A 23,726-nucleotide genomic window follows, 5' to 3' on the forward strand; every position below is an offset into this window, starting at 1 on the left:
CTTAAAGCCTTATAACACTGACCTTACGAACTTAAAAACTAGTTACTACAAATTTAAATAAACAAGGCTCGGAAGAATGAATAGCTATAATTAAGCAGTTGACCAAGAAACTTAATTGTGATTTAAAACGTCTAACTTGTTATTCGTGATTTGTAATTGTATTAAAGATTAATTTCTAGAGGCAGAGGAACAATGTAAGAATGGAATAGTGGACTATTCCCACAAACATGGTTATGTTGGTGTGATCACATGACATTTTTTAGAAAGGATTTTAAATGGCTGTTCTCAGATTTATATTTTTTATTTATTTATTTATTTTTTATTATTTAGATTTTTATACCGCCCTTCTCCTGAAGGTCGAGTGGCCGAGAAATTTAAAACCGTCAAATTTGACCCATAATTAAAATTAAAATACCCCAATTAAAATTATTAAAATTCAAAAAATTTAAAAAATTAAGCCAGTCCCGCTTGGATAAACATATTAAGGATTTAAGTAGAGAATTTTAACATTTATATAAGAATACAAGTGACAATTATAGAATAATTATTAAGTATGTTTTGGGGAATGGAGAGAAAGATTGCAGAATAAATTGGGGTGAGAGGGAAATGAGTGTTATTGTGTAGAGGAAAAAGGTTACTTCTTTTGCTTTTAAGAATATGTAAGGCAACAAAAATGATTAGTGATAAAAACTTCCAAGGGAATAGTTGAATACAATAAAGGAATTATGGGGGGAAATAAGCAGCAATTACCCTTTTTAATTTTAAGTTTTTTGGTTTTTTTATTGAGAATTGATTAGATGAAAACTTTTTTTAAAATATATGTTATTTAGAGGCAGTGAAAGATGACAAGAGGGAATAGTCTTTGTGAGTTCAGGACTATTCCTAAGTAAGATGGGAATTGTCTATGTGATCGCTGGGCAGTTTTAAAAGTGAGTCATTAGATAGTCTGACCTCTGATTAAGTAATACGGATATATGTTCAGATTTGTGAAATTTAAGAAGTCAACAGAAGATTTATTAATGATGTTTTGGGGAATTAAATATAGAGACTAGACTTCATTTAAATATTTTTCAGAATGGGATGGAATAGAATTTTTTTTATTAGATATGTGCAAATAATTAATTTTAAAAAGGAGAAGAAAATATATTGTATTAGACCATAATGGGGGGTGAAATTTGAAATATGTTTAAGGATGTACCTGACTGATAATCTGTTCACAATGATTTTTATTATGATTATGTTTATAAAAAATAAAAAAAACTTTTTCAAAAAAAATAATTAAGCAGTTGACCTGAGGAAAAGATTATTGTTTGGGGGAGGGAGGGAGGGATGGAGGGTGGTTTACATATACATGCATAAGGAAAGCAGATTGTTAAGTATTTGGAATCAAAACAGTTTTAACAGAAAAATTTCAGAGATGCAAATATACACAAATGGAAATTGTTGGAAGAATTAGCAACAGAATAATAGATCAATTAATTCATTTTATTTTATTTTTTAAGATCTTCACTTTCATTTCAGTACTTTACAACCAGTTGCTCTTAGCAAACATAAAGAGCTTGACTGAAAAGTTCTATTAGAAAATCACAAAATTTCAGCACATTAAAATGTTCCTTTTCAAAATGCTTCTAAATTCTACAACATTGTTCTTTTGAGCTCTGTATCAGTCTTTTTATATTTTTAATTGTCTTCTGAAAAATACAAGACAGAATAATTTACCGAAACTAATGATGCTAGGAAATGGAATGGATTGTCTAGTCATAAAGTTGCTTGGGTAAGAAAAGAGAGAAAGAGAATAGTATAATTCATTTCTATTGTGTGATGTCAGCAGATAAGAAAGGATTCTATGGTCTGATAAACAAAGAAAAATTTCATTTGAAAAGTTAAGGACAATTAATATTTTTAAATTAAAGGCATTATTCCAACAGAAGTAAGATGAAGTATTTTGGCTTAGAATTAAAAGCAGCATAGGATGGCTAAATTTCAGATTTTTGGACTCTTCAAGGAAGAAATTGTCATGAATTCTATTGATTGGTAAATTTCTGTTCTCAGCTGAGAATGCTAAAGAATAATAAACAATCAGAGGGTGGTGTTTTCAAAACAGTTTTAGCAGATGGGATTTATATTGTAATTTCCTTGCTGAGCTTCAATAAACGATGCTTGAAATTGAACATTGACAAGTCTCTGTACCAGCTGACTTTTAACTTCTCCAGAGCATTTCTTGTTGTCCTTCTTACGTAATATTGAGAGCAAGTGATCTACAATGAGATACTTATTACCAATGTAGTGTTATGTTGGGTCTGAATTACTTCTATAGCATTTCTATTGTTTAAAGCTTAAGTCCCTGGATCTTACTACCTTTTGCCTGAAGATTATGATAAATACATCAAGGTAAAGTACAGTTGCTAAAAAATCAAAGAGTGTTCTCTATCTAATCGCAGCTTATATGGACAGACTTCTGTGAAAGTAGACATTGATGTCATTTTATTCTAACTGATTGAAGAGGGAATTCTTTCCAGACAACTTGTCTGGACAAATTTGTGGTTCACCCCTGACAATACAGAGCTGACCTAATTTCTGAATGTTCAGGAAAAAAAGTATTACACTTATAGTCACACAGACTTTTACTGGATTAAAATCCAGTGAGTATTTCTCTTGAAATCTTGAAAACAGGCAGATAGTCTGCAACAGCCTACATGGACCAACAATTTGATTGGCTAGAAGACAGCTATCCCAATAACTTTAATTTATTTTAAATTTAAAATAGTATTACATGGTATAAAACTACACATTAAACTTTGCTTTTATAAAACAATTGGGTAATATCTAAGATTCCTATTTAGCTAATTTTCAATTCTCTGTGTTTTTTATTCCTTTGTTAATATCAGTCATATAAAATTATATTGTAAATAAAATCCCGTAACTAAAATAGCTTGGGATCTTTAAGATCTGTAAACCTAAGGACGAATCAATCTTGTATGCTTTATTTATGCTCTTGATGCATTTTGAATAATTCTGTTTTAAAGGGAACTTTAAAAATGCTGCAAAGAAGATGGCCTTATTTCAGTCAAGTTAATCAATGAATTATTACTGATGTTGTTGCTTTTGTGGGAGGGAGGGAGGTTGCAGATAGTTAGTCCTAAATGAAACGATGACTTCTCTTTTCAGGAAACAAAAATACCTTGTTGTAAAAATAGAGTATTCCCAAATCTCACCAACCAGCCCAAACTGTAAGTTATAAAATCTCTCTCATAGGCATTTATTCAATTCATCAGATGATGAGTAGATGATCCATGAAAATATATGCAATAATAAAATTAGTGTTTAAGATTTCACAAATCTCTCTCTTTCTCCTCTAAATGATTAATAGTTTCCTCTTTGCAAATTATTTGATTTACTTTTTACGATACGATAATAATTCTCACTATACATAATTTGGAAATAAACTGGAAATACAACCATTCTCTTTGAAATCATAGTCATGTGTACCTGCAAAATTTCTACTTAGTCCTCTCTGTGTTTCTGATCAGCAGAATGCATATTATATGAATACAGCTTCGTTAGTTTGTATAAATCAACTTCATCATTATTGCCGCCATCACTGCCACTGTTTTCATATAGCCTAAATTCTAACACCTAGCCTCTTGATATAGGAAAAACACTGAGAATTTAGACATGTTATTGTGGAGAACTAAATGAGTTATTTAAAACATGAATGTTCATGCTCCCCTTCAATAAAACTGTCAGGATAGATTATGATAAAGTAATAAAAGCAAAAAATGATAGATATAAAACTAATAGCAATCAAATGGAAAAACAGCCAAAAGCAGCAGTTAAACAACAGTGCAGTTGATGAAAGATAATAAGTACAGGGCTTTGATAGATTAGAAAGCAAATCACAATAATATGATGATAAATCTACTGTGAGCCTTATGCTTTGTCTCAGTTATCGGTGCTCTAGTGTCATTTCACCATTAATATTTTTATTTCTTCCCAAATAGTGGAAACAAATATGTTTCAATCAGCATGGAGTTTTATGCAACCACATCTTTTCCTTTTGGTTTATTTTTTCTGTGTGCAATCAAGTGAGACTCAGAAGAATCAAAAGAAAGGGGAGAAAGACAAAATTTATGACCAGCAATTTAGCTGAAGTTGCATTTTCTGGACCGAAATGCAGAAGTGACATATTTTGCAACATTGTTGTGCACCTCATTTGACTCCGGTGATATGGGTGTCTATATAAGTTTGATTAATATATAAATATACTAAATATAATACCATAAAAAGGGGGAAGCGTTAGTACAAGCAGTGCCGCCACGACAAGGCCCTTCCCCATAGGCACTGGTTATAGGGGAGAAAAAAGATGCAAAAATGATATTTGGCTCCAGTGATACAGCAAAATCTGGTCTTATAATCTTTCTTTTGACAAATGTGGTATAAGTCAATCTTCCTTCCTGTGTAAAATTACCCAACTCCTACAACAATTATTACTGGCATTTAAATCATACATATGTTACTGTGGATACGATGGACAAGAACATAGGCCCGGTACGCCTACATGTCATTCAGTAATGTATGACATTCAAGTAAAGCAGAATTGTGAAATCTATCCCAGTTCTTTTCTTGATCTGATTCTGATCAGAAAGTCTAGAGGGTTTCCTAAAGACTGCCCGCAAAACAGCAAAATAGCACTTAGATAATTAAAAAGGAATGTGGTAGCTAAGGTGCCCAACCAATTAAACATTGTTTGTAATTTCAGTATGGTGGCTTCAATCTTGCAGAAAGAATGGCAAGGTATTTTTAATGTCTTACTTTTTTTTTTTTTACTGTATGTGTAATGTAGGTAAGGTTGTCAACACTACATATCAGGATAAGCAAAATAAGAACCAGTCATTCATTCTTCCCACATTCTGAACATCAGACACGATTTGGAATATGCAAGGAATTTTAAGAGGAAACATTTCCTACCAAGCAACTATGTTGTCAGAAACCCTGAGATAGATGAATCTGAAAACCTAAGCTAACCAGCAGTGAAATGTGGTAAGCAAGCAGAACATCCAGAATTCCCCAAACATTACTGAAACTAATGAAAATTCTAATGAAATTGGCATTAAGGCTGTCACTTCCACAGTTTGACCCTGGCCACACAAATGCTTTGAGTAAACTTTACAAGAGCAGGTTGAAATGAAACATGGTTTTCAAAAACAAACTGTAAATATAGCTTGAATAAACTATGTGTTAAAGAAATCTAGGATCCTCTGGAAATTTATTAAGGGCTTCTCACTTAGAATAATGGTAGGATAAGCCTAAGAAACTTCTTAAGTATTACTATTAATATTTATTCATACTACAAAAAACACTAGACCGTGTTGTCATTCAGGTCAGAATATATGTTAACACCTGATCTACATAAGGTGACTATCTTAAATTATGCCACTTGAATCTTGTTGTTCATTTAAAATATTTATACTCCACTTCTTTTTAAAAATGATTTAAAAAGTAAAACAACATAAAAAGTTCTATCTATCTACCTACCTACCTACCTACCTAAAAATCTTCTATTAACAATTCCATAATCCCCTGTGGGGTGGAGTCTGGGCAACTGACTGGAGCTAGCAGAGTGTTTTAATGGCCGGATGCCCTTCCTGTCAGTAATGTGCAGTTTTGTTCAACAGATATATTCTCAGTGTGCCCAGAGAGAGAAATATCTGCCTCTACCTAGATTAAAAAAAAAAGATGAAGAGGAAAAAAGCTAACTTAGAATAAGGATAAGTAATGACTATAACTTGGATCTTCCTTGAGTGATTTCGCTATTCTACTGCCTTTGATGGAATTGTTTCACAATATGAGGGTATTAAACTCGGAAGTCTAGTTTTAAAAATAGTCTGCTTATAAGGGAGCAATTACTATTCTAATCATTTTATTGTAAAATTGACTGTATGAAGTCACGATACTAAAATAGGTTCATTTATCATATTTTAAGAGGACTTAATATACATTTTAATAATATATGTCTTCATATATATAGAAGACTCAACAGCATACTGTATATACACAGTTCTATATTTTTATCCAGTTCAAAAAACCCCACATAACTCTACATTGATTATGTGCTGTCTAATCAATGTTGATTCATAACAACCACATACCTCTTTTATTTCTGATCAATTAACTTAAACATAAAAAGATAAAAAGACGCATATAAAACAAATTTGTAAAAGCAGATATAGATATATTTGGAACCTACCGCTGCAGTTCTGTCCACTTCGCAACGGCTGCTTAAAATAAAACAGGCCTCCGCATTATCCATTCTAAAAATCAGAAAATTTGGGGGAAAAATTAGGAAATTGTTTTTAATATACCCAGGAAACTTCTAAAGATAGTTTAAATAAGTACTTGTTTTAAGTGTAAACTTTAGGCCAAATTAAAATCTTTTTTTTTTCACTTTTTAAAGAGAAAGTAAATCATATTAAATAAAATATATACTTCTTTTAAAAATACATTCCATAAACATAAAAATAAGGCATCAAATATAAACAGAAATTATACAGCTGTATTTTTCTCAGTCTAGATAAGAGTAAAATTACTATATTAGATCATGTGTTGTGATGTGCATCAGCTAAAAATTGTGCACATTCTCTGCAATGGTATTTTTGTCAACCAGAATATATCCATTTTAAACTCACTTATTCTGCATATCATTCCATTCTGCATGATGGAATGTGGATTCCATCAACCAAGTTTGTAATGTATGTAACAGCATTCCGGATTTTGAGAGATGACAGCAAGATTTGCATTCATATGCAATGACACATAAGAAATATGTATAAAGTCACTTTTAAAAAAAGTTATAGTATACAATGCTTGTTCCATTGAACAGAAATTATTTGTTAATATTGTTGATTTGGGACAAATCCATAAACCAACCTTCCTTCCTTCCTTCCTCCCTCCCTCCCTCCCTCCCTCCCTCCCTCCCTCCCTCATGGCAACTTACTGTATATGTTGCACCTTAACAACATATACATGAACCAGATTTAAACTGATTTACAAATGCTTAATTCTACACTACAAAAAACTTTAAATTTATTTATTATCACTTGAACTTGGTACATGAACTGTCTCGAAGCCACTCTGGTCGTTTCAATGAAGAATTATAGAAAGCACATTTACCAGCCTTCTCGCTGTGTTCTGTTCTTTACTCAGAACTATATTTAGGGCCATTACAGAAATTCAGATACTTTTTATTTATTTAAACTACAATACAAGGGGTAGGAGTTTCAGGACAATTGGCAAGTAATGGACTGAATAATGGAGCAAGGCAAAGGGTTCTAGAAATTACTAGTTTAACCAAGAAATAAAGGAAATAAAGGCATTAAAGAAAAAGGGGACTGAACACAGGAAGTCCATTATCTTAAATGTTGCTATATACTGAACACAAAATGGGTAACAGGCAAAATCAGATGGATCATGGTATCAAGGCAAGCATAACATGATAGGGACCATAAAAACATAGTAGGATGAGCTCCAGCAGTGGAATAAATTTTTAATGGGTGCAGCTAGCTTCAAAGTAAAGGGCAACACAAGAAAATTTGTCATAGATTTATATTAATTTCTATGAACAGAAGTCCACTGATCTGATGTGGAGACCAATTAGGTTAAGATAAAAGAGCGATGTAACAGAAGAACTCACTTGTTAAGAATTTAAAATGGATAACTGAATCCTCAAAAAAAAACCAAAGAGCTGTGACTTCAACTATCCTGTCGTTTACTGAGAAACTAATTTTGCCATAAATAACTCAGAATATTTGATTATATTGGTAATAATTTTTTCCTTCAAACAGACTCTGTTAGTAAACAGAGCATCTGCTACCTTGGATTTGGTCCTTACGAATAAGAAGAGCTGACTGAAGATATTAAATCTGAAAGAACTTAGGGTGCAAGCATGTTGTTAGATTTTTTTTCAACAAAAGGCCTAGTAAAAAACAAACCACGGCTAACAGAAAGAACAATTTGAATAAAATAAAATAGAGAAAACGTCACAGGGAGAAACACTTAAAGCCAAAGATGCTGCTGCAACCAGCTGGGATTTTTTAAATAAAATGAAGTTGCAATAGTGCAATTTCAAACAGTATCAATGAAGAAGAAAATTTAGGAGATGTTATCACCCCCTTAAGGTAGGCCAGGTGAAGACTATATTTTATTGATATTGATCAATTTGAACAGAATCTTGAAAGGCTGAGTTTTTCCCTTCTAGTATCTTATACTCTTAATGAATTAGGGTCAAGTCAGTATTAGCTTCTTTCTCACACCTTCCGTTTCCTGGTTTTAAAGTATGTTTTCAAAATAGTCATCTCTGCCTCATTCCTTTAATATTCTAGAGTATCTTTCCAGGGGATTTGAAGACATCCTTACTGAATTGTACCTTCCTTTATTATATATAATCCCAGTGTATGCTTCTCAAGATTTTATATCCTTTGAATGTAAAAACAGAAGCAAAGTAGAAGTTGTGGTTATCTGTTTTCTTGTGATCATCTGTTAAGATTTGTCCATTTGGAGTGATCCAACCTGGCTAAATACCTCTTTCAATAATCTTTTGAGTAGCTCTGGAAAACTGAAGAAAAAGGGACATATTTTTTAAAGTGTACTCTAGAGAAACAATCCCAGGAATTATAGACCGATGAGCCTCACCATCAATACCTGGAAAAATGTTAGAGCAGATAATAAAGCACGCCACTTATAACCATCCTGAAGACAATGTAGCATGGCTTCATCAAAAATATATAGCATGAGACAGACCTTATTTCCTTCTTTGGCAAAGTAATTTCTTTAGTGGACAAAAGAAATGCTGTGAATATAAACTCTCAATTTCAGCAAAGCTTCTGATAATCTTCCATATGTCAGTCTCATTTCTAAAAGCTTTTAGAAGTGGTTTCTATGGCACTACAGTAAGTTAGTAACTTACTAACCTGCAAAGAAGTACATCCAAGCTTCATAAGATTTATATGCCAACCATCTCATACACATTAACCCTGGCTAGCTAACAACCAAAAAATTACTACAAATATATATTTTAAAAAGTTCATCCATTTAAAAACAACAACAAAAACAACTATCACATTCTTGCCATGGAGCCATAATAATCCAATCTCAAAATACAAATATGCTGGGTTCAACCCCGATGCCAGCCCAGCAACTAGAGGATGAGCCAAGTCTTTGTAGCTATCGAAAAGGGTAAGAAGATGCCTCCAATCTCAAGGCAGGCCATTGGGCAGGCACTGCTATCGAAAAGACATGTATCCTAGGTCCCCCAGATAAGACTGTTTAATAGAGGGGATGTGGAACATACCATGGGCAGATACCCTCAGGGACAGGCAATTTTGCAAATCTTGTGGACTGAGGGGTTATCCTACTTTGTTTCATCCACCAGTTTTCCCTTCATTATAATATAAAGCAGAACGTCATCACAATCTGTGGAAGCAAAGTAAAAGCATTTCCCCCAGCTCAGTTATATTGAATCTGAAGCAGCTCTCTGTCTTTTTATTCCTCTTTTCTATGGAATTATCAAACATGAAATTACCTCCATTACTTGACAAAAAGGAAATATATGATTTAAAATTATCATGGTGTTCTTTTAACAAAAGATGAACTTGAGTCCCTTATATACCTTGTTCTTCACAGTGGTTAAAGAAGAGTATACAAACTGAGACGCTGAGGAACAAAAAAGCTCAGAGTTTTATTTTTTAGTTAATAAAGCCAAAACATACTAAACACTTCATTTACTAGAAGGGTTATTAGAGAATGTGATTATAAGATGCTCATTATAAAAAGAGAGAAGCTCACTGCTGCTTAGCAACTACTACTACATTTCTTACAATATGGTCTATTAAATTCCTACATTTATGCTGTGTTTCTTAAAAATGGTCTATTAAACTGCTTCCCGTAGTGTTTAAAAATGATAAAAGTACATTCAATTACATAATTTTTAAGGAGAAATGTACATTTTAATGGTTGCTTTCCTTTGAATTTACTAAGGCTAAATAATACTGCAGGTATGTTTAAATGAGAGTTTCATAAAAATTCACGTTTACCATCTAACTCAGAGAAAATCACAAGATTCTTTTTAGTAAAATAGGGTATCAATCAATGCATGTTTATTAGTGATTGAAAATAAATAATTATCGCAATCACTGGACAGATACTCTAATTTACATTTAAAATTGGAAATGTTTTGAATTTTTTTATTTCTTATTTAATGATTTATTCATTAAATGGCATATAATGCAGGTAGTCCTCGACTTGCAACCACAATTCAGCCCAAAATTTCCACTGCTAAGCAAGGCATTTAAGTGTGTTTTGCTCAATTTTATGACTTTTTTTTGTCACAGTTGTTAAGTGAATTACTGAAGTTGTTTAGTAAATCATGTGGTTAGAAATGAATCTGGCATCCGCCATTGCTTGTTGGTGTTGTTGTTGTTGGTGGTGTTGTTGTTGCGCCTCTGGTGGCGCAACAGGCTAATGCAGCCTATTATTAACAGCAACTGCTTGCAATATTGCAAGTTCAAGTCCCACCAGGCCCAAGGTTGACTCAGCCTTCCATCCTTTATAAGGTAGGTAAAATGAGGACCCAGATTGTTGGGGGGCAATAAGTTGACTTTGTATATAGTATACAAATGGATGAAGACTATTGCTTGACATAGTGTAAGCCTCCCTGAGTCTTCGGAGAAGGGCGGGATATAAATGCAAAAAAAAAAAAAAGTCGGCTGGGGAAATCACACATGGTGATCACTGGATCCCATAACAATGCAATTATCAAAAATACATGCTAGTTGCCATGCGTTCAAATTTTGGGGCTGTTGCAACGGTAGTAAGTTTAAATCACACAACGGTAGTAAGTGTAAATCACATTTTTCAGTGTCATTGTAACTTTGAGTGGTCATTAAATAAATGGTTGTAAATTCAGGATCACCTGTATTATTTCCTTTGGAAATTTGTATTCCTGTTTTATTTTCTATGCCATTTTTAAAAACAACCAAGAATCATTGGGAGTTGTGAATCAAATAAGTAGGTTTCACAAATAAATAAATATTCATTCTTAATAGGAAAACAAACATCTATTTTATAAGAACTAATTATGCAAAATGATTATGTATTACTCCCATTTACTCATAACTATCACATATATATATATGTGTGTGTGTGTGTGTGTGTGTGTGTGTGTGTGTGTGTATATATATACACACACACACACACACAGACATATACATACATATATACATATACATATACATATACATATATATATATATAGGAGTAAGTTTCACTGAAGATTACTTCAGAGTAAAATATAAAAGATTGCACCACAGGGAATTTTGCAGCTGCTAAACTGGGAAATCCTGGAAGTCATAAGAATTAAGTTATACAAATTATAAAATAATACATGGTAAAAATAGAAGTTATTGCAATGCTGGTTTGGTTTCAAATGGGTTCCTGTCTTCATTATTCAATGATTTCTTTTTAAAACCATAAATACAGATTAAAACAGTGGCCAGGCTGTTGTTAAAATCAAATAGTGTAGTTCAGGGGTGTCAAACTCACGTTGTCATGTTGTGATCACATTACATATTGGGACTTTTTTCGCCTTCGCTAAACCAGGGGTGGGAATGGCCAGCACGTGACGCATCCTGCGTGCGGGCCGTGAGTTTGATACCCTTGGTGTAGTTAAAGCTAAAAATGACTGAAGATTAGAAGGAAATAAAATTATGGAAATGTTTAATCCATCTGCATCTTTCATATAGATTTTAAGAATTCTTTAAAATCAAAATGTAACTTCACGGTTAATAGAGATGAATATGAAAAAGAGCCCGTTTGGTCTAGTGGTTAAGGTACCAGGTTAAAAAGAAGTAGCCTGTGAATTCTAGCTCTCTCTTAGGCATGAAAGCCGGCTGGATGATTTTGGGCCAGTCATGTTCTCTATCAGCATAAACCACCTCACAGGGTTGCTATTGTGGGGAAAAATATATGAGATGGGTGGCACATAAATGTAATAAATAAATAAAATAAAATAGGAGCAGGAAAAATGTTAAATATGTTTGTGCCTTCATTTTTTTAATGAAAATAATCAAGGAAGGATATAAATAAAACAAATAAATAAAATAAAATGAGAAATCTGTGAACCAAATCCTCCCATATTACATATCATGGTCCCACAGTGACTCAAATATTTTAAATTTGGCACTGTCCGAGAATGGACAGGAAGGCAGAATCCATATTGATAAAAGATACTGAATGACTAGCTTATATCAAGACTTCCTTTGTTATGACAAAAGGTCTTGGTGCACAAAATGGGATTCAATTAAGAAAAACAACATAGTGAAACTTTAATGAATGCCTGCCCCAAGGAGTTTCAAAGAAGGTGTAAAGTTTTAATAAAAATATAGCTTGAAGCATTGGAGACAGACTTATATGAGCGCCAATCAATTCTGTTCAGAAGTAAATTTCCAAAACAGTTGGAAGGAAGAACACAGCTGATAAGAAGCACACAAATGAATGTCTTTAATTAAATATCTTTTTAGCATTATTTGGTTATTTATCTATTAAATTTAAGGAATGCCCATCTCCCTCTGTGACCCTGGGCAATTTACATCTAAAAGCATGTAACGAATGTTCTCTGGGATATCCAATAAGCATGAAAAAAGGAGTCTTTTAGTGAATTAGTTTTATGGTAAGTAACCAATATATTCTTTTAAGACCCTTATCCATTGTTTGGTACCTACTTAGCTCTCAGGAGATCTTGATCCTTCAGTGCTGAACCTTGCAAGTAGATGACTCTTTGGGACCACATGGGAATTTGAAGCACTCTTCGAACCTGAACATCCATCTCAGTGGGACACAATATAACCACATAGTAGTCCTATAAAAATGCATGTTGTAAGAATCAAAAAGAACTAGAATAAATATTGCATGGTTGTATTTCATGGATATTTTCCATTTAAAATTTGGAAAAACTTAAGAGTTGAGAGAAGGATAGTTAAAGGATAATTTATTTTTTAACATTTTTAAAGACGAAAAGAAAAATGTTCCTGCTATTTATTTCAATAATGATTATACTGATGCCAAAGTTGCTCTGCCAGATATCAACCTGTAATGCTTAGCCTCATGCAGAGATGAGTTTAAACTCATCACTTCCTCTGGCAAAAAATGTTAAGCATTACGCATGCTGAAAAGGAATCTATGTTCAACAGCAAAAAATGTCAGCTTTGGTAGCTACTATGCAGATCTCATTAATCATTAAAAAAGGCTCAGAATTGGCTCTAAAGGAACAACATAAGTCTAGTAACAAGAAGTGCTGGATGTTTTATAGCCCTTGTCCAAATTTTAGAATAACTTACATTTAACAGATAGAAGTCTGTGACCCATGATATTGCTAAGATTTCAGTTGTATGTGAAATAAAAATGTTTTAAAATGTGAATATTTCTGGCTGAATTGAGATAAATGTTGATCTGCTTGACTTACCTGGAGTCTAGGATGAGCATAGAATTCATTTAGAAAATCCATAAGCAGGTCAATTTTAAGAGAACTGACACACAAAACAACATGTTTCTCTGTCTGAGCTCTATGTCGGCTATAATTTCCACCTGATTTTTGTCTTTCCATCCACAAATAAGCCAGTTGCTCAAACTGCAATAAAATAAATTTCAAGATGAAGTATGTCCTCAAGAAGTCAATGAGGAGATGCTAAGAAACCATATAATCCAACTGTCCACAGCAGGCTGGGGAACAACGGCCCCTTTATGATTTGTGGACCTAGAATTCCTGAGCCAGCATTTAGGGTTTTTAGAAGCCTAACCCTAAAAGCTCAGGAATTCTAGGAGCTGAAGTCCACAAGTCAGAAAGGGGCCATTGTTCCCCATCTCTGGTCTAGATATTTGTTTGTGGTGATTTGATTTAATATGGCTCATAGCAATATCTCACATACAGAATATAAAATAAGTGAACAAAGAATAACCTAGCAGTACACATTTCAGCCAAACACACTTGAATATTAATGTGTATTACCATATCAAACATACTGTACTTTCTAGTTAGCTGAGTCTGGGAAGCAGTATGTTTGCTTCCTTGGTTCTTCTGTAAAGATTTTAGCTGTAATTTATTAATTAAAGTAGTAAATTTATATGTGCGCTCACTTTGACTTAGCTCCCTTGTTGATGAGGGAGTCAATATTTTGTGTCATGGAAGACTACCCCTAAAAAGGAATCGTGGCTTGTATTGTCATAACAATTCTTTGATTACTAATAAATCAAAGTAAAAAAACATTTTTTTAAAAAAAACATCACAGCCATAGATGATTATTAGATAGTGAGCCATTAGAATGGAAGGCAGATGCAAGATGATCAGGATGTTGCATGAAACAGACCCAAAAGAATTAAATTACTGAACACCACAAAAATAGATGGAGTTCTAGAAATAAAAATTAAAAAAGGATAAATAAGCTGTAATGATAAAATGTCTAGTGTATAGAGAAAAAAAGAGTGAACAATGTACTCAAAGAGGCATAGAAAATGCAGAGCAATTTTGACATATTTTTAATCAATGTTTTGGAATGTTAGCAAGGTTGGCAGAATTCTGATTTTAAAGTGCAGTTTTCTTCTAGGCAAAGTGTGTAAGCCAATTCTGCTCTTCAGCAAATTATTGAGATATTTATGAATATGGATAAATTTATTTTATGTTTGCTGTCTTTTTAAAGTGACTGGTTCAATTTCATACATACAACATGACACAGATTTGTAATGTTTCCTTGTTTAGTGCATTTATGAATATATTGTAAGAAATGCAATTAGAAATGTATATATATGTACCGATAGAGGGAATTATTTGTAGCTCAGGGTTGAAACAAGGGGTCCTTGGTACAATCGGATCTCGTTGTTTTCTTGCAAATTTTTCATTTACCCAAACTAGATAACATTATCAGTGTGTATGTAATTTTGCATGGAGATTATGTGATATTGTTGATGAGAACCTGAATGATTTCTGATAAAGTTTGCGAAGAAGAATATGAATTTGAAAATTAATATATCACTGACCAAGGAAGCTGTTTTTGACAAGAGAAATAGGACAATAGTTACTCATTTCTAAATAGTAAAACAGCAGAGCATATGTAGAGGAACCAGTGTAGCTTAGTAGAATGTTTACTAAAGATAACATAGATGGAGAAATTTAAAAGGCACAAATATTTGTAGAAACAGTGGATAATATTGCAGGCTGGTGTAAGGAATTAATATTTATTAAAGGAGCTAAAGTAGGGAAGAACATGCTTTTCCCCAATTTCTTATCTGAATATTAAATATAAGTACAGTTTATAATTTATTCCTAAAGCAAAATTGTTAATCTTCTTACTTCCACACACTTTCACATATATTATATTATATTAATTATATTATTATATTATATTATATTATATTATATTATATTATATTATATTATATTATATTATATTATTATTTAGAATAGAATAGAATAGAATAGAATAGAATAGAATAGAATAGAATGGAATGAAATAGAATGGAATGGAATAAGAGAGTTGGAAGGGACCTTGGAGGTCTTCTAGTCCATCCCCCTGCTTAGACAGGAAGCCCTATATCCGTGATGGTGAACCTATGTCACACGTGCCACAGGTGACACACGTAGCCATTATTGGTGGGCACATGATTCAGCTCTGGCATGCATGCGTGCACCAGCCAGCTGATTTTTGGACCTTTTGGGCCACCGGAAATAGGGAAACAGGCTGTTTTTTGCCTCTTGAGGGTCTGAGGGGGTGGTGGGGAAGACCCATTTTTCTCTCTCCTTAGGCTCCAGAGCCTTTTAGGAGCTTGGGAAGGGCGAAAATGGCCTCCCCACTGAGGCCCTCCAAAGGCTGGAAATGGACCATTTGTCAACTTCTCTCCCCAGGCACCAGAGTCTTTTAGGAGCTTGAGGAGGGTGAAAATGGCCTTCCCCACCCCCCAGTAGGCCCTCTGGGCCCACTTTAAGTAGGAAAAGGGCAGTTTCTGGACTCTGGAGGGCCTCTGCGGGGTGGGGTGAGGAAGTCCATTTTTGCCCTCTCCAAGATCCTAGAAAGGCTCTGGAGCCTGGGAAAGAGCAAAAAAATGGACCTTCCGGTCCCACCACAAGTTGGCAAATGAGCCATTTCCAGCCTCCAGAGGGCCTTGGGGGGCGGAGGCCGTTTTCACGCTCCTCAAGCTCCTAGAATGGCTCTGGAGCCTAGGAAGAGAGAAAAACAGGCCTACTGGGCCCACTGGGCCATCATGTGCCAGGAGTAGGGGGGATTGCATGCCCATGGCGCATAGAACTATAGGTGCGGACATGTGTGCACGTGCCCCCCCTCCTGCCATGTGATGGCAAAAAGGTTAGCCATCACTCTCCTATACCATTCAGATAAATGGCTATCTCTTCTTAAAAAGTTCTAGTATTTCTTCTTAGTTCTAGGTTGCTTCTCTTCTTGATTAGCTTCCATCCATTGCTTCCTGTCCTGCCCTCAGATGCTTTGGTGAATAGCTTGATTCCCTCTTCATTGTGACAGCCCCTGAGATATTGGAACACTGCTATCATGTCTCCCCTAGTCCTTCTTTTTATTAAACTAGACATACCAAATCCCAGCAACTGTTCTTTATATGTTTTAGCCTCCAGTCCCTTAATCATCTTTGTTGTTCTTCTCTACGCTCTTTCTAGAATCTCAACATCTTTTTTACATCGTGGCGACCAAAACTGGATGTGGTATTCCAAGTGTGGTCTTACCAAGTCATTATAAAACGGTATTAACACTTCACGTGGTCTTGATTCTACTCCTGTTTATGCAGCTTAGAACTGTGTTGGCTTTTTTGGTAGTTGCAGCACACTGCTAGCTCATTTTTAAATGGTGGTCCATTAGGATTCCAAGATCCCTCTCACAGTTACTACTATTGACCATGGTACCACATATGTACCACCTGTGCATTTTGTTTTTCTTGCCTAAATGTAGAACCTTACTTTTTTCACCGTTGAATTTCATTTTGTTAGATAGTGCCTAAAGTTCAAGTCTGGAGCCCAATGTTCAAGTTATATTATACTATAACTATATTATATTAAGTGTAATATACTAATGCTCTACTATAAGTAGAGAACAAAGAAATTATTTTATATATAAATGAAGATTTTCAGATGATGATGTAAAATACAAGTGTAGTCATTAAAAATATTCAAAATTAAAATGCTATTATTCTAAGTTTTTTTAATAAAGAAAATAATATTTTACCTGTATTGGTAATACTACAAGGGCAACACAGATCATAATTACAACCAGCAATTTGGAAGGCCAGATCTTGGGAGTAACATCCCCAAATCCTACAGTGGAAAATGTCACTATGCAGAAATAGAGGGAGTCAAAGAGAGTCAGCTTGTTTCCTGCTCGTTCCAGATGTTGAATTCCACAAATACTATAGAAAGAATGGGTTAAAAAAAAAGAAAAATCTGTAACTAGATGCATTACAATTCTGTTTGGTCAAGGGATTAATTATCTCATATACACATTTGTATTAATGTAAAAGAAAAATCAAAGTATTGTTTTATATTTCACAAAAGTCTGTGCATTTCAAAATTAATGAACCATTTGAATGAACCATTCAAAATAATTGATCTCAAACACTGATATATATATATATATATGAGAGACCCAATTAACTGAATGTAACGAGAAAAAAATGCACTTTTTCATTTGAAAACTTCGAGCAGCTTGAGATCATATGAAAGCAATGTGTCTCTTAAATAGCCATTATGGTCACATAATGATCATAAAGTTGCTTTTCTGGAAAGAATGTTAAAATTATAGTCTTTCCTATTATAGGACCTATAATAATTATCATAGCAGCAGGCAGAAGACAGCTGAACTGAGATTTTACAGCATTAAACGATACTGTACAGATAGCCTCAATTACTAAATACTTTTGAGCAGTATTTAGAGACACAGTGTTAGCATATGCAAGCATGAATATATCACTCTATCCTACCCTTATCCACAGTCAATTTAATGAAAGTCTAAACCTGATAATAAAACCTAAAAAGCTTGAATGTGTAGTTATACTATGCTGCACAATTTAATGAAGTGATTCCATACATAAAACAAGCTTGGATATCTTCAGTGCAAGTTATCTCAACAATATTCATTTATATTCAGTGTTCTGCCATTTCTTCTTTTGGCCATATAGATATGTCATTTTACTCAAATTGATCTTTCCACAATTTGAATGGGTCATGGCTGAAGCTATCAATGTTTCCCTGCCTGAACATCCCATGATATAACTCCCACAATATATATACATATACATACACATACACACACACACACACACACACACACACACACACGGGCTAGGATGTTGAGCTTGTCAATCGAAAGGTCGGCAGCTCAGCAGTTCGAATTCCTAGTGCTGCCGTGTAACGGGGTGAGCTCCCGTTACTTTTCCCAGCTCCTGCCAACCTAGCAGTTTCGAAAGCACGTAAAAATGCAAGTAGAAAAAATAGGGACCACCTTTGGTGGGAAGGTGGTGTTGAGTCATGCCAGCCACATGACCACGGAGACGTCTTCGGACAGCGCTGGCTCTTCGGCTTTGAAACGGAGATGAGCACCGCCCCCTAGAGTCGGCAACGACTAGCACATATGTACGAGGGGAACCTTTACCTTTACTTTATACATACACACACACTTATATTTATTTATTTATATTTATATGGTGGGGTTTTTTCCCTATCGAAGCAACCTGGTCTACCCAAATGTGGGAGGGAGCTCAGGTTCGAATCGAATCCCAGAAGGGTATGGCTAGCTGATGAGAGCTAAATAGCTTGAAATAGATCTATAATAGTCTCCCTTTATTTTGTCACTAAATTTAATGTGTGTGTGTGTGTGTGTGTGTGTTAGAGTTATACTTAAGGAAAAAAAAGTGGTAAGGTTAAAAAATTGGGCATCAACCACTTGAAATGAAAAAACAAAGTGAAATCCCAAAAGAAAGTAATATTCTGAAAGAGTTCTGAAGCCAGGTTTTACAGACTTATGATTGAATGCACAGATCATGCTTTGTTCAAAGGACTCTTTTGAGCAGACTTAGAATCCCTTTGAAGAGTTCTTAAGGGAATTGAAATTTTTGACACTATAATAACAAAGGCAGTCACATGTGGGGAAACCAAATGGATATGTTCCACTTGATCATTTCCCAAATGGTCCTATGCAGTACGTTGAACTTTGCGGCATGGAAACCTGCTTGGGATTTCTCATTACTGAAAAGAACAGCTTTTCATAGATAATTAAAATTGTTTTACTTTAATAAACTCTTCTCCATCTGAATTATTCTTTGATACTTTTTTCAAAAGGATGTGGAAGAACTCGGAGTTACGAAAGGGAAAGATTCATCTTTAACTCCTTAGTGAATGGTTATGTACTGAGGAGTACTCACTTGTGTACTATCTGAACTTTAAAATATTGAGTCATTGTTTGCTGTTCTTTTATCTTTAGTACTTCCCGTAAAAAAAAAAATTGCACTTCATGTTTATCCCAAAAAAACCAAACAAGCAAACAAAAAGCAAAAACCATTTCAAGTATTTATTTCCTGAATGTAAGGTTAAAGTTTAACCACAAGTTGGAGAAATCATGGCACAACAGCAACTTTCCTCATATTTAGAACAACTGTTCTAAATTCTGGTGGTAATAAAAAAAAATGGCTTCCTCTCTGTAAGAATAGAATTGGGGTTTGATGGAGATATTGGGGGCATGTGAGTCATGCCTTTCTGAACAGCCGATGGAGAAAAGTTCTTTATTTGACTCTCATTATATTTAAGAAATGTACCTTTCTGTGCTGCCCTATCATTGTGGAATTCTTTTTTTTCACAAAGTCCATTGAAGATCAGTCCCTGAACAGGAGTTGACTAAAGTTCTATTTGTTCATTTCAGAATGCTGAATGCTCAGTGGCAAATTTAAAATGACTGTCATGTTTCTTCTCACCCTCATTATAGTACTTATAGGGCCGGAATAGCTCTGGCTGGTAAAGCCTGTTATTAAGAACACAAAGCCTACAATTACTGCAGGTTCCAGCCCGGCCCAAGGTTGACTCAGCCTTCCATCCTTTATAAGGTAGGTAAAATGAGGACCCAGATTGTTGGGGGGGCAATAAGTTGACTTTGTAAAAAAATATACAAAATAGAATGAGACTATTGCCTTACACACTGTAAGCCGCCCTGAGTCTTCGGAGAAGGGCGGGGTATAAATGTAAAAAAAACAAAAAAACAAAAAAAACCACAAAAACTTTGGGAGCAATTTCCTTACAGCTGCAGTTATTCGTAGCCTCTTACCTAACAATAGTGCTTACTTTTAAAAAGGTTGTTCTTCCAAGATAAAACTATTCGTGGAAGATCTCAAAGCTAAAAAGATACATGAAATGTTACAGTGAGATGCAAAATGTATAGCAATTTCTCTTCCAATTTCATCTCCTTTAATCCTCCATGGTCAGCACTCCCAGTTTGAAATGTCTAAAATTATGGGAAAACATAATATTGTAGAATGTTTTATATAGCCTAATACACAATGAAAGATGTTCTAATAAAGCATTCTACAAACATTCATGAGATTCTAAAAGGACTCAAATATTACAATTTTGGAGAAAATGTATAAGGTAAAGGACATTTCTGACAATCTTCACTGTGACTGTTCACTATTTTTCTAGCCTTAGGTCTATTTTTTCTCTGGAAGAAAATTTCAAAGAACCAGGCTGCTACTTTGTTATAGCTTGGATCTTGTTTTTTATGATATCTTTTTCTTCTCATCTTGTTTTTCCCCCCTTTGGAATTGTGAAATTAATGCTTTAATAAATTAAGAAAATAACACAAACATGACAAACGAATATTAAAGCTTTTTGGAATGCAATTCCCAAGAAGAGGCAAACAACTACAGAGTAACAAGTACAGAATAACAGGAGGTAAGCTAATGGTTATTAAGCAAAACTCCAAAATACAATTATGTGGCACAATATGAATGAGACAGAAACATAATTTTAAGAACTTTTAGTCATGGGGGACTTTAACTTGCCATCGTCCGGCTCGTCATCGACGGCAGCTCGGGAGTTCATGGCTTCCATGACGGCCCTGGACCTGACCCAAGTAATTGATGGCCCTACTCACATTGGGGGTGGCACCCTGGACCTGATTTTTGTCTCTGGTCAGTGGTTGAGAGATCTGGACTTAAAGGAAATAGTCATTGAACCTTTGTCATGGTCAGATCACTCTCTTCTTCGTCTGGACTTTCTGACCGCCATTCACCGCCGCAGGGAGACGGAGCCGACACGCTGGTTCCGTCCCAGGCGCCTGATGGACCCGGAGGGGTTCCGGACGGAGCTTGGGCCATTTCCTGAGGGTCTGGCTCACGGCTCGGCTGAGGAACTTGTTGCGGCCTGGGAACGGGCCGCGGGGCCTTAGACCGGTCGTGCCTTTGCGACCACTGACCCGGCGCAGGTCCCAACCGGCTCCTTGGTTCTCTGAGGAGCTGAGAGGGATGAAACGCCGGAGAAGACGCCTAGAGAGTTCCTGGAGGTCTAGCCGTTCTGAAGCTGATCGGACACTAGTGAAGTCCTATACTAGGGCTTACCTAGTGGCAATGAGGGAGGCGAGGCGTAGCTACGCCTCCTCCCTCATTGCATCGGCAGATAACCGCCCAGCCGCCCTGTTTCGGGTGACCCGCTCCCTCCTACACCAGGGGGAGCGGGATGACCCGTTGCAGGGACGTGCTGAGGAGTTTAACGGTTATCTATACGATAAAATCGTTCAGCTTCGGGATGGTTTGGACCAAGATTGCGGTGATACGGGTGAGACGGCTGAGGGTGGTCTTGGTGACATTTTATGGGATGAGTTTGACCCTGTCGCTCCCGAGGACATGGACAGGTTGTTGGGGAGGCTGAATGCCACCACGTGTTTACTGGACCCGTGCCCCTCCTGGTTGGTGCTGGCCACGCAGGAGGTGACACGAGGCTGGCTCCAGGCGATTACGAGCGCTTCTTTGGTGGAGGGTGTCTTTTCGAGCCGCCTTGAAAGAGGCGGTGGTGAGGCCCTCCTCAAGAAGCCTTCCTGACCCGCTGTTTTAGGTAATTATCGTCTGTCTCCAACCTTCGCTTCACGGCGAAGGTTGTAGAGAGTATGGTGGCATATCAGTTTCCTTTGCACCTGGATGAAACTGTCTATCTAGACCTGTTCCAGTCCGGTTTCCGACCCGGTTACAGCACGGAGACGGCTTTGGTCGCGTTGGTGGATGATCTCTGGAGGGCCAGGGATAGGGGTTGTTCCTCTGCCCTGGTCCTATTAGACCTCTCAGCGGCTTTCGATACCATCGACCATGGTATCCTGCTGCGCGGTTAGAGGGATTGGGAGTGGGAGGCACCGTTTATCGGTGGTTCTCCTCCTATCTCTCTGACCGGTCGCAGTCGGTGTTGACAGGGGGGCAGAGGTCGGCCTCGGGGCGCCTCACTTGTGGGGTGCCGCAGGGATCGATCCTCTCGCCCCTTCTGTTCAACATCTATATGAAGCCGCTGGGTGAGATCATCAGTGGGTTCGGTGTGAGGTACCAGCTGTACGCGGATGACACCCAGCTGTACTTTTCCACACCGGACCACCCCAACGAAGCCATCGAAGTGCTGTCCCGGTGTCTGGAGGCCGTACGGGTCTGGATGGGGAGAAACAGGCTCAAGCTCAATCCCTCCAAGACAGAGTGGCTGTGGATGCCGGCGTCCCGGTACAGTCAGCTAAATCCGCGGCTGACCATCGGTGGCGAGTCATTGGCCCCGATGGAGAGGGTGCGCAACTTAGGCATCCTCCTGGATGAACGGCTGTCTCTAGAAGATCATTTGACAGCCGTCTCCAGGAGAGCGTTCTACCAGGTTCGCCTGGTGCGCCAGTTGCGCCCCTTTCTGGACCGGGAGGCCCTATGCACGGTCACTCACGCCCTCGTGACGTCTCGCCTGGATTACTGCAACGCTCTCTACATGGGGCTCCCCTTGAAGGGCATCCGGAGGCTACAGTTAGTCCAGAATGCGGCTGCGCGGGTGATAGATGGAGCCCCTCGTGGCTCCCGTATAACACCTATCCTGCGCGGTCTGCACTGGCTACCTGTGGCTTTCCGGGTGCGCTTCAAGGTTTTGGTGACCACCTTTAAAGCGCTCCATGGCATAGGGCCGGGTTATTTACGGGACCGCCTACTGCGACCAGATACCTCTCACCGACCCGTGCGCTCTCACAGAGAGGGACTCCTCAGGGTGCCGTCAGCTAGGCAGTGTCGTCTGGCGGCGCCCAGGGGAAGGGCCTTCTCTGTGGGGGCTCCCGCCCTCTGGAACGAACTCCCCCCAGGACTCCGTCAACTTCCGGACCTTCGAACCTTCCGTCGCGAGCTCAAGACTCATTTATTCATCTGTGCAGGACTGGCTTAGTTTTTTAGATTTTAAATTTAGAGGGGTTTTTAAATTGATTTTAATATCTATATTTTTTACTTTTAATTAATTGGGCAGTAGAATAAGTTTTTTAATGATTGTTTTAATTTGTATATTGATGTTTTTATATGCCTGTGAACCGCCCTGAGTCCTTTGGGAGATAGGGCGGTATATAAATTCAAACAATAAATAAATAAATAAATAAATAAGAACAACTACAGTGCATGTAAAAACAATA

At 36.5% G+C, this 23,726-nt stretch overlaps 1 protein-coding gene across 1 annotated transcript in view; it reads right to left on the reverse strand.

Moving 5' to 3' along the window:
* The window catches only part of KCNT2 (potassium sodium-activated channel subfamily T member 2), a 163,762-nt gene that overhangs the window by 93,242 nt on the left and 46,794 nt on the right, over positions 1–23,726 (reverse strand). Inside the window, exons 9-12 of the mRNA XM_058176642.1 lie at positions 17,289–17,469; positions 13,514–13,678; positions 12,774–12,910; positions 6,248–6,311 (exon numbers count right to left, since the gene is read on the reverse strand). Coding sequence (XP_058032625.1) covers positions 6,248–6,311; positions 12,774–12,910; positions 13,514–13,678; positions 17,289–17,469 — 547 coding nt within the window. The remainder of the gene's footprint in view (positions 1–6,247; positions 6,312–12,773; positions 12,911–13,513; positions 13,679–17,288; positions 17,470–23,726) is intronic.

This window comes from Ahaetulla prasina, chromosome 3 (assembly GCF_028640845.1).
Source record: "Ahaetulla prasina isolate Xishuangbanna chromosome 3, ASM2864084v1, whole genome shotgun sequence".
In the NCBI taxonomy this organism is placed as follows: domain Eukaryota; kingdom Metazoa; phylum Chordata; class Lepidosauria; order Squamata; family Colubridae; genus Ahaetulla; species Ahaetulla prasina.